Source organism: Arvicanthis niloticus, chromosome 15 (assembly GCF_011762505.2).
Source record: "Arvicanthis niloticus isolate mArvNil1 chromosome 15, mArvNil1.pat.X, whole genome shotgun sequence".
Classification (NCBI taxonomy): Eukaryota; Metazoa; Chordata; class Mammalia; order Rodentia; family Muridae; genus Arvicanthis; species Arvicanthis niloticus.
Window position 1 is genome coordinate 61,946,678 of NC_047672.1, and position 14,845 is coordinate 61,961,522.

The following is a 14,845-nucleotide window of genomic DNA, read 5'->3' on the forward strand; positions in this document are numbered from 1 at the left end:
ATCCATGACAGGACACAGCATAACTAAAGTGCTAAAGGCTAAACACAGAGAAGGTGTTTTTTTTGTGATAAGATAGAAAAGGGAAAAAAATCTTCATATTGGAGTATATGCCTGATAGCAAACTAAACCCAGTAGTATAAAAAATTATAAATTGAGATCTAGTTCAGCTATATAATAATGATATAGCCATTGAAGATCCGTGTAGTCTACCCTACTATCTACTAAAAATAAATGGTCATATCATCTGACAGAACAATGTTTGACAACATGCAGAACTCACGGATGTTACCTGTTAGAAGGTAAGAATAGAAGAATGCCACTGCAGTTTGAAGTGCTATTCAGATATCTCCAATAGCTACTGAATGGTGGAAGGAATCTTCCCCCCACCAGTACTGAAATAAAACACTTCTGACTTCATTTTCATCAAAACACTGGAACTCTAGCTGCTGCCATAAGACAAGAAAATAAAAAGGTACATAGATTGGTAAGGAAAGAAAGAAAACTATGAATTTCTGAAAATAATTAATGATGCTCGAAAACATGATTTTCTATTTAAAAAAATTCCAAGGAATCTACAACAAACAACAACAAAAACCCAACAACAACAATCTATGTGACAACTGGGTAGAAAGGCCATAGAATACCAGATCGACTGCATTTTTCACAGATTGTGTTAAACATGTAGAAATGGATGTTGGTTGAAACAAAAATGTGAACCACCAGAAGTTGGAAGAATACAGAGAAACTGGATCACTCAAAGATTCCTGGTGGCATGGCAACTTTGAAAGACAGTCTTGCTATGAAGACTTTAAAAGAAATCTTTATGTGTGTGAGTGCTTTACCTGCATGTCTTAGTTAATGCTCTACTTCTATGAAGAGACTCCATGGCCAAAGCAACTCTTTTAAAGGCAAACATTGAACTGGGGCTGGCTTATAGGTTCAGAGGGTTAGTCCATATTATCATGGCAGGAAGCATGGTGGCAGGCAGCCAGACATGGAGCCAGAGAAGGAGCTGAGAGTTCTACATCTGAATTGGAAAGACAGCAGGAACACAGACACTAGGACTAACCTGAGCATTTGAACCTTCAAAGGTCTCACCCCAGTGATACACATCTTCCAACAGGACTAAACCTACTCCAACTAGGCCACACCTCCTCCAACCAGGCCACACCTCCTCCAACCAGGCCACACCTCCTCCAACCAGGCCACACCTCCTAATAGTGCCACTCCCTAGGGTCAGGCCATTTTCATTCAAACCACCACAGTATAAACACATCATTTGTATGTCTTGTACTAAGGCCAGAAAGGGGTGTAAAAGCCCCGGAAGCTGGAGTTACCGGTGGTGTGAGCTGCCTGACATGGGTACTGGGAACATAACTTGGTTCCTCTGAAAGAGTAGTACATGCTCTTAACCACAGAACCTTCCCTCAGCATCTCATTGTTTCTTATAAAACCAAGCATGCAGTTATGGTTTGATCTAGCAACCATATTCCTGAGCGTTTATCTACAAGGAAAGAAAAGGATGCTGAGGTAAAAACCTACATATTCAAGTCTCTACAGCTGCTTTATTCATATTAACCCTTCTGGAAAACGTTCAGCTCTCCTTCAACAGATGAATTAGATAAATAATACGTACCTATGGTGCAGTATCACCCAACGAAGTGATGCTGACTCATGCAGCAAGGTATTTAGGCTTCCAGAGAGTTATGTCAAGTGAATTAATGCCTAGCTCCAAGAGCAACATACTATTTGATTACATTTGTATGACTTTGATTACATTTGTACGACATTCTTTTTTTCTTTCTTTCTTTCTTTTTTCACTAAATTATTTTATTTACATTCTGAATTTTGTCCCCTTTCCCGGTTCTCCTCCCAGAGTTCTTCACCCTGTCCCCCTCCCCTTTGCCTCTAAAAGGGTGCCTCTCTGCCCACCCATTTCCTACCCCTTCTCACCCACTCCTATCTCACCTCCCTCACTATCCCTTCCCTGGGCATCAAGTCTCTACAGAATTGACCCTTAGTCCCTGACCTCAGTCCAGTGGTTGGCTGTAAGTATCGACACATCTGTCTCAGTCAGCTGCTGGTGGAGCCTCTCAGAGGACAGCCATGCTAGGCTCCTGTCTGCAAGCACAACATGGCATTTTGTTGCTTGTTTTTGTCTGTTTCATTTTGTTTCTTGAGACAGGGTTACTCTGTGTACCCCTGGCTGTCCTGGAACTTTTGTAGACTTTGAACTCAGAAGTCCACATGCCTCTGCTTCCCGAGTGCTGGGATTTAAGGCATGTGCCACCAAACCTGGTCCTATACAACATTCTTAAAATGATGTAAATATGTCAAAATGGATGCCAGAAATTAGAGATGTTAGGGAGAGGGAAGGGAAGGGCTGTGGACAGCGGTGGTAGGTCTCTAAAAGCAGCTTGAAGTCCTTAAATCTTAACTTTGATGACAGGCACATTAACCTATATAGGTTCCAACATTTCCTAGAAGTAAAGTCATACATCTGTAAATTGGTAAATGTGAATACTATTTTTGGAGTATATTGATGTTAAATTCCTAGTTGTGATATAATTCCTATGCTTTTCAAAATGTTACTGTTGGAGGACACTCGACAGGGACATAGCAATGCCAATGTATTGTTTTTGACATGGGACCTGATAAGTATCTCAAAAAAAATCATTAATGACCACAAGATTTATAAGACAATAAAACAAAAGCCCACATTAAGAAATAAAAGACTGAATTCAAATGTGGTCAAAATACCTGTAATGGTTTAAGATATTGTTTTTGAATGTATTAATTTGAATATAAAATTACCTGTATTAAACAGCTTTTAACTTTTTATTACTTTATATCAGAAATTATTTGAGGCTGGCTTGTTATATCCCTGAGAAATATATCTTCTTCTTCTTCTTTCTCTTCCTCTTCCTCCTCCTGTTTCTATTGGCATTTTCTTTCTTTTATTGAAAAATAGATTCTTTTCCTCACATAACATATCCTGATTACAGTTTCCCCTTCCTCCACTTCTCCCAGTTCCTCCCCATCTCCCCTCCTACCCAGATCCTTTCTGGCTGTCATTATGAAACAAACAGGCTTCTAAGGGATAATGATAAAGTATAATAAGATAAAATCTAACTCATTAGAATTGGACAAAACAGACAGACAGAAGGAAAAAAAGCCCAAAGAAGACCCAGGAAACAGAGCCACTTGTTCACACACTCAGGAATTCCATAAAAACATTAAATTAGAAGCCTTTCTACACATGCAAGGGCCTGGCTCAGACTCATGGCATCCGTGTGCATGCTGCTCCAGTCTCACTGAGTTCATATGAACATTGCTCAGTTGATTTAGAGGGTCTTGTTCTCCTGTCATCCTCCATTCCCTCTGACTCTTAAACTCTTTCTGCCTCCCCTTCCATGGGGTTCCCTGAGGGAAAAAAATGTTTTCTTTTTATAGACATGATCCTCTGTGAGGAAAAAACTTAATATAGGTTTTTTTAAAATTCATGTCTGCATACAGTCACAAAAGGTCATAGGTTTATAGGTTAAATAAAAATTTTATTGAATCCAGAAATATTTTCAATAGATTAATAGATTAAAGTAGCGCATTTTAACTTCTAGGTAAATACTATTAGTAGTCCTGTTGTTGGCCCTTCATTGTGAACTCCACAGGGAGTGAAGAGAGATTTGACTGAAGCATGTCATGTGAACCCCCTGGATTCTGCAAGCCTACATACGAGGGATGGTGCTGACCAGCCCAACTCAGACCTGGAACTTTGAAAGAGTCACTAGTATGGGGCAGCCTAGGAAGATGGCTTTGAGAAGTCTTCAAGGTCTGAATAATCAGTGGGATTTACCTCAGGCATCAATGACGACAGATAAGCCCTATTAAAATAAAATAAAAAAAAAAAAGACTGACTCTTTTAATGACAAGAAGAAATCGATTTCTGCTACTTAAATAATGAAAACAAACGACTCTGATTACATATTGTAAGAATGTGACACTGTTAAATCAGAATTCTGTGAAGTGGTCATGCAAAATGCTTACTTAGATGGCTAACCACTTTGTCATTCCTGGTCCAAATGGTAACCTTAGTCCTTTTCCCGTGCAGTTGATCCAGCTGTCCTAACAGTTGGCATGTTTCAGAGATTCACTCCCAGTAGTTGCTAATCCAGGCAGTGAAGTCACATGGACTCACACTGAGTCCTGGACATTCCACTTTCTACCTAAGTACTTAATGCAGGAAGTTTCCATTTCCTTCTATATAAGCTAGGAAAACTGATTTCCCTTTGTAAACTGAGAAGAACAAATGCAATCTTATGCACCTGAGAGGACTACGATTGTTCCTTAATAAATGCTCAGGAATCAAATAAATAGATCAGAGAGTATTGTTGAAGCAGCAACAACAAGAAGAACAAAAATGTCCCTAGTAGACGAATGCTCTGTTTCACCAGGGATCACCAGAAGAGGAAATTGTGGCCTCTGTAGTATTCTGGCCTCCCACATTAACACTTTGGAACCAGGGTATCATTGAAAGTTGCTGGGAATACCACATGTCCTGGCCAGAAAGCCTATTTTTTTTGTATTTCTTATGATTATATTGTGGCATATGTTTTCTTTTCTGAATATTAACATTTCTCAAAACTCCTATTGTTGTTTAGATAAGGATCCATGAAATACTCAGTGTGAAATTTTATAGTTTGCCTAATTTGTTATACATCTTCATTGTCAAAAAAAAATTTGAAGAAAAAGTAGCTTGAGATACCTTACATAGTGATATATTATATATATATATATATATATATATATATGCTAATAGGTATATCATGGACAAAGACAACTGAAAGATTTTAATTCTTCACATGTAGTAATACTCAGCCAACATATGTGTACTTTAATTGTCATTTTTTAATAATCTGAATTTGCCTTTTTAAACAGATATTATCTTCATTTACTGATAAGGAACTCCATGCCTATGCAAAAGCTGGAGCAGTTGCTGAAGAGGTCTTAGCAGCCATCAGAACTGTGATTGCATTTGGTGGACAAAAGAAGGAACTTGAAAGGTTTAAATTTCTTTTTCAAGTAGATATGTTAAATCTATCATCCCACATGCCATTTAGGATGGCAATGTTAATTATGATACTTTTCTTATTTCTTAAACAAGCCAATACATACATATCACAGCATTAGTAACATTCTGGAAAATTGCCGTTGCATTTGTATTCTTATAACTGAATGATTTTCGAGTTTACTTTAAAACATGATTGACAAGGGAATAGAAAGTCTTCTTTAATGATGAGATAATATTCTGCCAGATGTAGCCCATATTCTCATGAAGTATAAATTCATGTGAGAGGGGAAAGGGGCATAGACAACTACAAAGAAGCAACAATTTAGTAAAGCAGTTGGAGGACATATGGTTTGGAGACAAAATATCAAAAAAGAGTCAAAGGAGCACTATACTTCAGAGGAGCACTGAATAATCACCTTTAAATGCCCCCAAAAGATCAAACAAGTGTTCCATGGTGGGAAATTTTAAGTACAGCAGTTAGAGATTTCATCTTGAAGATTTCATCTAGGCTAAGATCTGGCGTGAGAAAGGTCTTCAAAAGCAGGGATGGGGATAGGATGGGTAGGAAGAGCAGTCTACCCAAGTCCCCGAGGTGGCAGAAAGCTTTGGTGTGTTTTGAGATATATTACAAGGCAGGTGAGCCTGAAGCTCACATCACTGGAGAGAGTTCGGATGCAGCCAGGATGTGGGGGGCTGTAGAAAAGAGATGGGGTTCTATTTCATGGGTATGGGTGAGTCCTGAAGGTATGAAACAGAGGAGTGGCCATCCACAGGTTACAGATCTGCGTCTCTGTCTGGACCAGTCTGGTGAGTAGATGAGAACATTTACAGAGTGAGATCACAGAGGCCAGTTGGAGGGCTGATGCAGGAGCCAGCCAAAGGGAGTTCACAGGATTTAGTAAAAGTTATGAATTACATGTTCCAACTTATTTAGTGTGCCGCGTGTGTGAGTGTGCATGCGTGCATGTGTGTGCTTGCGTGTGTGTATGTGTGTTTGCGATTGTGTTGAGTTGGATTGTGTTGAGTGTGCATGTATATACACATATGAGTATACACCATAGTCATAAGATTAATTGCAGAGGTTGGTTCTCTCTTTCCACCAATAGGGTTACATGGATCAAACTCAAGTTGTCAAGTTTGGTGGCAACTAACCCTAGGTTATTATTAGACCACATTTAATCTTTTTTTTTTCTAGTTCTTATATTCTTTCAAAATCAATTCTTATCTGACTTTCTCTTCAAAGTTGGAGGGCTGATACAGGAGCCAGCCAAAAGGGAGTTCACAAGATTTAGTAAAATTTATGAATTACATACATGTTCCAACTTATTTACTGTGCTGCACATGCGTGTGCGTGCGTGCGTGCACCTATCATCCTATTGGTAAAGGAGTTTAAGTAGGAGGAGACTGAGTTCCAGGACTGCCTGCGCTTGTGTAGTAAGATCCTATCAAAGAATACTCCCACTGCCAAATTTGTATGTATATTTTTCTCACTTGTGACTTAACAAATTTTTTTCTGTTGGTATTGATTTCTATTTGCTTAGTCAAAATTGATTCCTGCACAATTATATAAATAGCTACTGCACAATTAGCAAGTCTCTTCATAATAATTAAGAGTATTTTCTAAGCACTCTTTGTTAATTATCCATTCCTATTCTTATTTATTGGTGAATAGATAGTTTTATACATCTGGCTTGACATCAATGATGTGTTCATTTAAAAAGTAGTCTTTCAAAACAGTCCTATGTTAATGCAGTATTGTTTATGTCTCTTTCCTCTTCTTCCCCCTTGTCTTCCTTTATCTGTATTTGTCTGATATCGGCATCTATCTGGTAAGTGTATGTATCTGGTATCTAAATGGATTTTTTTTCCTTGCTGATTTTTCCTCTGCAAATGTTTCCTCTAGCTGCATAGGACACCATACTATCAGTGAAATGGTTTCAACATTAGCCTGGGTAAGCAAGAACTGGAATAAAGGACACAATGGAGCATGAAAAATAAGTTGTTAAGTTTCTTAGTGTTACCATGTAAAATACATGCCTAGTGAATTATTACATTTATCTTAGGTCCGCTTCTAACTTGAGACACACACTTAATTAAAACATGTTTCTTAAAAATATTTTTTGCTAAAAGATTATAACTGGTGTCTTTAGAGCACACGTATTTTATCACTGTAAAATTCCCTCTGAGTTTATTCTTTAGGAAATGTGATTCTTATGTAAATTCTGTGTTGTGCTTTTACAACCTTGGTAACTAGCTAAAAAAAAAAGCAGTCACAGGAAAAGAAATAATACATACTCTGGACAGGATTTGAACTTTTGATGTACCTACTAATTAAATGAAAATTTCAAAGAAAATTGATAGTGTATACTATTCATATAATTATGTATTTAATGGTTCAAAGACTTCAAAATATGAATTCTACGTGGTATATAATCCTTTAATTTAAAAGTTGTAAGATACTATGAGCAAGACAATGAAGTCTCTTGTGTTGTGAACTCTTCAAGGAGTTCAAATAAAGAGTGTAAAGGTTTAAGTGTGGTAATCCACATTTCATAATCCCAGGGTTTGGGAAGTAGAGGCAAGATAATGGTGAGGTCCAGGCTGGATTTAGAGTGAGACCTTTTCTCAAGAACCCAAGCCAACAAAACAGTAACAAAAAGATACGAAAACAGAGTGAGGTTCAAAAATGACCCATCCTATATACCTAATGTTTTCATTTTTATCTGTATTTGCAAAGTTCTCTGTTTTTCTTTAACTCTGGACCTCATTAGCTTTATTTGTGGAGCAGAATGGTCTCTGTATTGCCCTCAAATGAAAATAAAGCTATGGATACTCTTGTTTAACTTTATTTGTCTGCTTTCTGGGATCTTAGAGTACTTGGATTGTAGTTGGAGAATAAACATTAAGTTGTTAGACAAAGAGGGGAAAGTATCAGTACACAAGACTTTGTATGGGGTTGTGGTTTCTTTTGTTGGCTGTGTTTCCTTTTCTTTGTAGTGTGTTAACACTGTGGTTCTCAACCTGTGGGTCAAGATCAGTTTGCGGGATGTTAAAGGGCACTTTCATAGGGATTATATATCACATATTCTGCATATCAGATATTATGATTCATAGCAGTAGCAAGTTTACAGTTATGAAGTAGCAGTGAAGTCATTTTATGGTTGGGGCATCACCACAAAATGAGGAGCTAGCTGTGTTAAAGTGTAGTTAGGAAAGTTGAGAACCACTGCTCTAAGAGCTCAGAAGGTCTCTCCAAGGCTTGTGCCATGAATAAGTTACAAGGCTGCTGATAGGTTGGTTTTTTTCTTAGTCCTTGCTGCCGTAAGGCTTAGATGTTACATTCTACCAGGCTACACCCCCTTCCTCAGCAGCAGGCACTCATGGCATGACAAATGTTGGAAGGGATTCACAGGCAATATGTACAAAGTATAAAAGATGAAGATACTAATAAGTAATAATGGACTACTCTATTCTTAAGCCAAGTATTTTTAAAAGGCCAGCTGTTTTTCAAACAGCTATAGAAGATAATTTCTATAGCTTATGTATAGCATTTCACAGCTTTAAACATGACCTTACATGTGTTATTCTGAAATTGGTCATTCCAGCAATCCTAGGAGGAGACAAGTTAGGAAGCAAACTATCTTCTGTCAAGTGTAGAGATTTAAATGACCGTCTTGTGTTCACATATTCTAACATTAAATCTCTTTTAATATTTAATTTTAAAAGAATATAAATTTTAAACCAGGCAGTAGTAGCACACGCCTTTAATTCCAGTGCTCGGGAGGCAGGGGTAGTGGATCTTTGTGAATTCAAGGCCAGCCTGGTCTACACAGTGAGATCCAGAACAGCCAGGACTAAACAGAGAAACTGTGATGCAAAAACTGAAAACCTCAAAAACAAAAACAGAAAGAATATGTTTTAAAGGAAAAATAATTGTTTTTCATATCTTCTCTCTTATCTGTGAAGTAATACATGCTTTAGAAGCTAGCTAAATGCTGCTCACTGATTTCACTGTTGCTAAGGCTTACACAAAAAGAACTTTTAGAAGATTCACACAAGTCAAATACTCTTTCCACACCTCAATATCAATTTCTACAAACAGAGGATAAAATAGGAATAACATAGTGTAATGGTAATGCATGGAGAAAGTACAGGTCTGCCTCAGGGACATTCTAACTGATCACTAATTATCATGCTACACTAATACATTTCCATAAGGTTTCTAAATCTACTCAATTACCTTCCTTCTTTCTCCCAGGTACAATAACAATTTGGAGGAAGCTAAAAGGCTGGGAATAAAAAAAGCTATCACGGCTAACATCTCCATGGGAGCAGCTTTTCTGCTGATCTACGCATCATATGCTCTGGCATTCTGGTATGGGACTTCCTTGGTCATCTCAAAAGAATACTCTATTGGACAAGTGCTCACTGTAAGTGAAACATGCATCAGAAAAGAAATGGATCACTAGAAGTTCAAATAGAATTGAGTAATGTTGAAAAAGTATTCTTTGGATAGGTCTTAAATACTGGAAAATGTATTATTAGGTTAAAGAGTTGAAAAGCTTAAACATATCAATTTTGGTTTTCTTATAGCTCTATCAATAATTTCTACTGTAGCCCAAATATTAACATTACCATCATTTCCATCAGGAGTTCCAGATCCTTTATATAGCAATATAGTATTTGGCTTTACAACCCCTGATGTAGCCTAAATATTAATATGACCAACTTCTGCAGCATGGATTTTCATTTGATGGGATTATTTCTTTGCATCGAACTTGATACTAAATTTTTCGCTTTTATTTTATTTTTTTATTTATTGTACACATCTAGAAAAATATAAAGTTGAATTTAAATCCCTCAAACTTTATTGATTTCTAAATGCCATCAAGTTGACAATCTTAACAATTCTACTTCATAACACAAACATATCACTTTTAAGTCATAACATTTCGTCTCTTGTCTTTATAGTCTCATGGTCATCTCATAATACAAAAGACATTCAGTCCAATGGTCTCAATTCTCTTTTTCAGTTCCAAATGTGTCTGTATAAAAGTATAAATACAGTAGTTTCTTCTGAGAGTTGGGCACTCTTTTAACTGAGATCCTATAATATCAGATTTTGAGTTACATATTCCATGTATAGTGACATGGAATAAACATTCATATTCCAAAGTGAAGACTGGAGACAGCACAAGGAGAGATCACATGAATGAGACCAAACAGAGAAAATAACAAACCTTACATTGCTGTGTAAAGCATCTGAGACTCCTAATGGAAATGTCTTGACTACAAAAGACTTGGGTAGTCCCATCCTTCTAGCTTGGTTCTCTACAATATACATATTCTCTGTCTTGGGCTATCTCTGTCTAACAGTCTTGACATCTTCACTATCTTGGAGTCTCCTTTGAAAGTTAGGCTTCACCTTAAAGGTTCATAGGTTTTTCTGAGCCTCCTTGCTAGGAATCCAAACTTTTTCCACACTACTTTGTTTCAGTGACTTCCTGAAACCTTGTCATGAGCTTCCACAGCCCCTCAACCACTATGACATCTCTCATTTTTGTAAAACCATGTGGATGATGCTATCAAGTTCTGTTGCCAACTCAAAGTATAGTAAGCATCCTTGGACCACAGTTGCACTGACCTCTGTACCTTTCAGGCTGGTCCTAGAGAATCAATTCCCTAGGTTAGTTTGGGGCAGTGAACCATTTAGCACTTTCTGTTTCTGCTTTCTCCTTTCAAATGTATTGGAGCCTTCAGTGGGTAGGTAGGTCCTTGAGATGATTCTACATCCTGCCAAGTTGACAATCAGTATTAACCATCAGAAATATTTTCTACATTTTAGAATTTATGTAAGTACAAAAGACTTTACACATGACATTTTATTTTAAGGTACTGAAATTATTTGCAACCAAGCTAAATAGGCATTTTGTTAGGTCTGTTCTATTTCTTTTTCTTAGGTTAACTATACAGAAACAGAGTTAACAGCAGACCACAGCTCTCTGAGTTCCTTAAAACAGTTCCCTTTCTCAGGATTCAGATTTGTAATATGAATTTCATAATTACTCTTTGATTTTTGTTGCTGTCAATGTTGTTTGAACTGTGGTTTATCCAGTACATGTGAGACGTTTACATAGGGACAGATTTACAAAGACAGTGCTTTGTTTTGTTTGATTTTGTTTTGTTTGATACTGAACCTTGATAAGACTAGGTTGCAATGATATTTGTACTGCTCAGTTTTGATACAATGAAGCTGATTTTACTTTTACTGATGACTGCCTGGCATCTGTTCATACCATTGAGCTATAGTCCTAGCCCTAGGAATAAGTAGTTTGGTCTAGTATTCATGGAGCCTAAAGCTGCTTCACAATCTAGAAACACTCAGAGTGGCGACAGCATGATGTGATGTCAAACCCAATAGATTCCGCTTCCAACTGCATTACATACTAGCAGTAAAATTTGAGCAATTAACACTCTTCAAGTCTTCTTCCAAATGTGTAGTAGGAATCCTGTGTTCTAACTGTAAAGACTAATGAGTAACAGATACAGATTCACTTAGCAAACCCCCTTCCATGCAAATTATTAAGCACTATGGGCCCTGAATGATTAGAAAGAAATGGATGGTGATATTATCTACTTATAGCAGAAGTAAATAATAAGCTCAAGTATTTACTGACAATATTTTGATCAAAACAATCCCAAAACTTGGGAAATACTGATTTAACTCCATAAAGAACCATCCCTTGTTTATGTGCTTTGTAACTTACACAAAATATTTTTATAACAAATGTCATTTGATTCAACTTGTAGAGAGAACAAATAGAGTCTTCAATATTTTTGCACATGAAATTAAAGACAGTATTCTGGAATGTCCTATAGCTGTATGGCTGATTAATATTAATGCAGAATTTCATCCTTCGCCTTCTAACTTGCTTGTTAGTGTTTGTTTCCATTGCACAGCCCTTGTGATGTAACTAAAAATTATTAGTCATTGAAGAGATAAAAAATGTTCTGTTATAATATAATACTCATATAGAGCTTGTATGCCACAGCTTCATTTAAAATCCAAACTTATAAAGCCTATGATTAACATTTTTTAAAAAATGTATAAATGCAAAAAGGAAAAGGGGGCATGGGATAGGGATTTTCTAAGGGGGGTAATGGGGAAAGGGGATGGCATCTGAAGTGTAAATAAAATATCTAATAAAAAAATAAAAAAATAAAAAGTAAGATTAATTCTGTATTGTAGGCTAAATGAAATTACTGAAAAATTTTAAATATTTTCACATTTTAGATTCATATATTCTTCAGTTGGAAATATGCATTGCCTTTAAGGAATATACTATGATGTTTTGATGTATGCATACAAGGGGTGATGGTTACATTAAGCCAAATAATCTCAGTTACTTCACTTTACATATTGTGGTGATATATTTGAAATTTAAAATTATGAAATTTTAAGATATTTTTTAACCTGCTGTATTTGTATGTTGCCTTGACATTTAAAAATGCAATTAATTGTCTTAGAAGAAACAGGAAATGTGAGAGTAGTGGTGAAGATTAAATAACACATTGCTTTTTCTTTACCTTGCTCAGGTTTTCTTTGCTGTACTAATCGGAGCATTCAGTGTTGGACAGGCATCTCCAAATATCGAAGCCTTTGCCAACGCAAGAGGAGCAGCTTATGAAGTCTTCAAAATAATTGATAATGTGAGTCTGACCCGCCCATTAATCGATCTAGTAAAGGATTTTCCAGTGAGGTAGTTTCATTATCATGTTATCTAGCTCGTTACAAAGTTGCTGTATAAAGCAGTCATTGCCACTTAGTGACCATCTATAATTTTCATCTGTACAGAAGCCCAGTATAGACAGCTACTCAAAGAGTGGGCACAAACCAGACAACATACAAGGAAATCTGGAATTCAAAAATATTCACTTCAGTTACCCATCTCGAAAAGAAGTTCAGGTATGATGGCAATTTTTCTATAAGAAGAAAAGTTCCCAATAGTTTCTAAAAGGTTACAGAGAAGGATTGTATGTAAAATCAAGCATGCTATTGAAACGAGATGCCCGCACATAGAACCTACATCCATCTGTCCTGGGGATTAACCTTACATTGACTTCTCACATGTCTCTGCAGATCTTGAAGGGCCTTAACCTGAAGGTGAAGAGCGGACAGACGGTGGCCCTGGTCGGCAACAGTGGCTGCGGCAAAAGCACGACTGTGCAGCTGATACAGAGGCTCTACGACCCCACAGAGGGCGTGGTGAGTGGGTGGGCATGCAGCCAGCACCAGTTAACACTGCCCAGCATTCTGACTCCCTGATTCTAAAGTGTGAAAACCACACGTTTTGTTCCAGGTCAGCATCGACGGACAGGACATCAGGACCATCAATGTGAGGTATCTGCGGGAAATCATTGGCGTGGTGAGTCAGGAACCTGTGCTGTTTGCCACCACGATCGCAGAAAACATTCGCTATGGCCGAGAAGATGTCACCATGGATGAGATAGAGAAAGCTGTCAAGGAAGCCAATGCCTATGACTTCATCATGAAACTGCCCCACGTGAGTCGTGCCTGACCCCTGTCTCCCCAGGCTCAGAGAGTAGAGCTCTGGCTGAGTGGTTCACGGGAACCCAGGGACCTTCTGTGAGGTGGAAGAACTGCCTTAGCAGGGAAATCCATTTACCTCGGATTTTACAGCCCACGCCCTATCAAAAGTATTTCTTTGTGTCTATGTATTTCTTTGCTATATTTTCTTGTTTTTTGTTTTGTTCTTCTAATTGTAGAAATTTGACACCCTGGTTGGTGAGAGAGGGGCACAGCTGAGTGGGGGACAGAAACAGAGAATCGCTATTGCTCGCGCGCTGGTCCGCAACCCCAAGATCCTTTTGTTGGACGAGGCCACCTCAGCCCTGGATACAGAAAGTGAAGCTGTGGTCCAGGCCGCTCTGGATAAGGTCTGTGAGCTATGCTTACAAAGGTCTGAATTATAAGAATAATAATATTCCTTCCACTTTTTTCCTTGTGTGTGTGACTAAATGTTTATACGCGCATACACGTATGTATGGGTGCACTTGTACATGTATATTGAAATCATAGTCTATTTTCTGGAGCTTTACTGGTTTTATAATGTCAAAGCACTGACATTTAATAAACATAAGACGAATGACTGAATTTAATCAAAAGCCAGGTCTCTCTCTCTCTCTCCAGGCCAGAGAAGGCCGGACCACCATAGTGATAGCTCACCGCTTGTCTACAGTCCGGAATGCTGACGTCATCGCTGGGTTTGATGGTGGAGTCATCGTGGAGCAAGGAAGCCATGATGAGCTCATGAGAGAGAAGGGCATTTACTTCAAACTTGTCATGACACAGGTACAGGGGAACTCTAGAAAAGTCCTAATTTGTCTTGATGATAAGCTGTCACTACGTTTAATCTATGGATAAGTATTACCTGGTCGGATAATCTTGAAATGTAGAAGAGTCTTTAGGGACTTTTTTTTAGAGCATGGGCCCGCACCTTCAGGTCTGATCCCATAGCTTGCCTCGTACCACACTTCCCTCTTTCTCTCTCTAGGACAGAGTTAAGAAGCCCTGTACTGTGGCTTGATGATTGCCAGTTTATGGTACATGGTTCCCTCATGCTATTTATCACACACACTGTGCTGAACTAAATCATGTGATATAAAACTTCTGCCACTCCTAAACGGTTATGAAAACTCAACCCTTTTCTTTGTGTGCAAGACTCTTCAGGGGACTGCAGGAGAGGTGATTTGAAG

General features: G+C 37.8%; 1 protein-coding gene across 2 annotated transcripts in view; it reads left to right on the plus strand.

Moving 5' to 3' along the window:
- Nucleotides 1-14,845, plus strand: part of Abcb1 (ATP binding cassette subfamily B member 1) — a 159,857-nt gene that overhangs the window by 111,963 nt on the left and 33,049 nt on the right. For both annotated transcript variants that reach the window (XM_076913103.1, XM_034519162.2), the window contains 8 exons: nt 4,936-5,060; nt 9,327-9,498; nt 12,665-12,778; nt 12,924-13,034; nt 13,209-13,334; nt 13,429-13,632; nt 13,856-14,026; nt 14,280-14,441. In XM_076913103.1, coding sequence (XP_076769218.1) covers nt 4,936-5,060; nt 9,327-9,498; nt 12,665-12,778; nt 12,924-13,034; nt 13,209-13,334; nt 13,429-13,632; nt 13,856-14,026; nt 14,280-14,441 — 1,185 coding nt within the window. The remainder of the gene's footprint in view (nt 1-4,935; nt 5,061-9,326; nt 9,499-12,664; nt 12,779-12,923; nt 13,035-13,208; nt 13,335-13,428; nt 13,633-13,855; nt 14,027-14,279; nt 14,442-14,845) is intronic.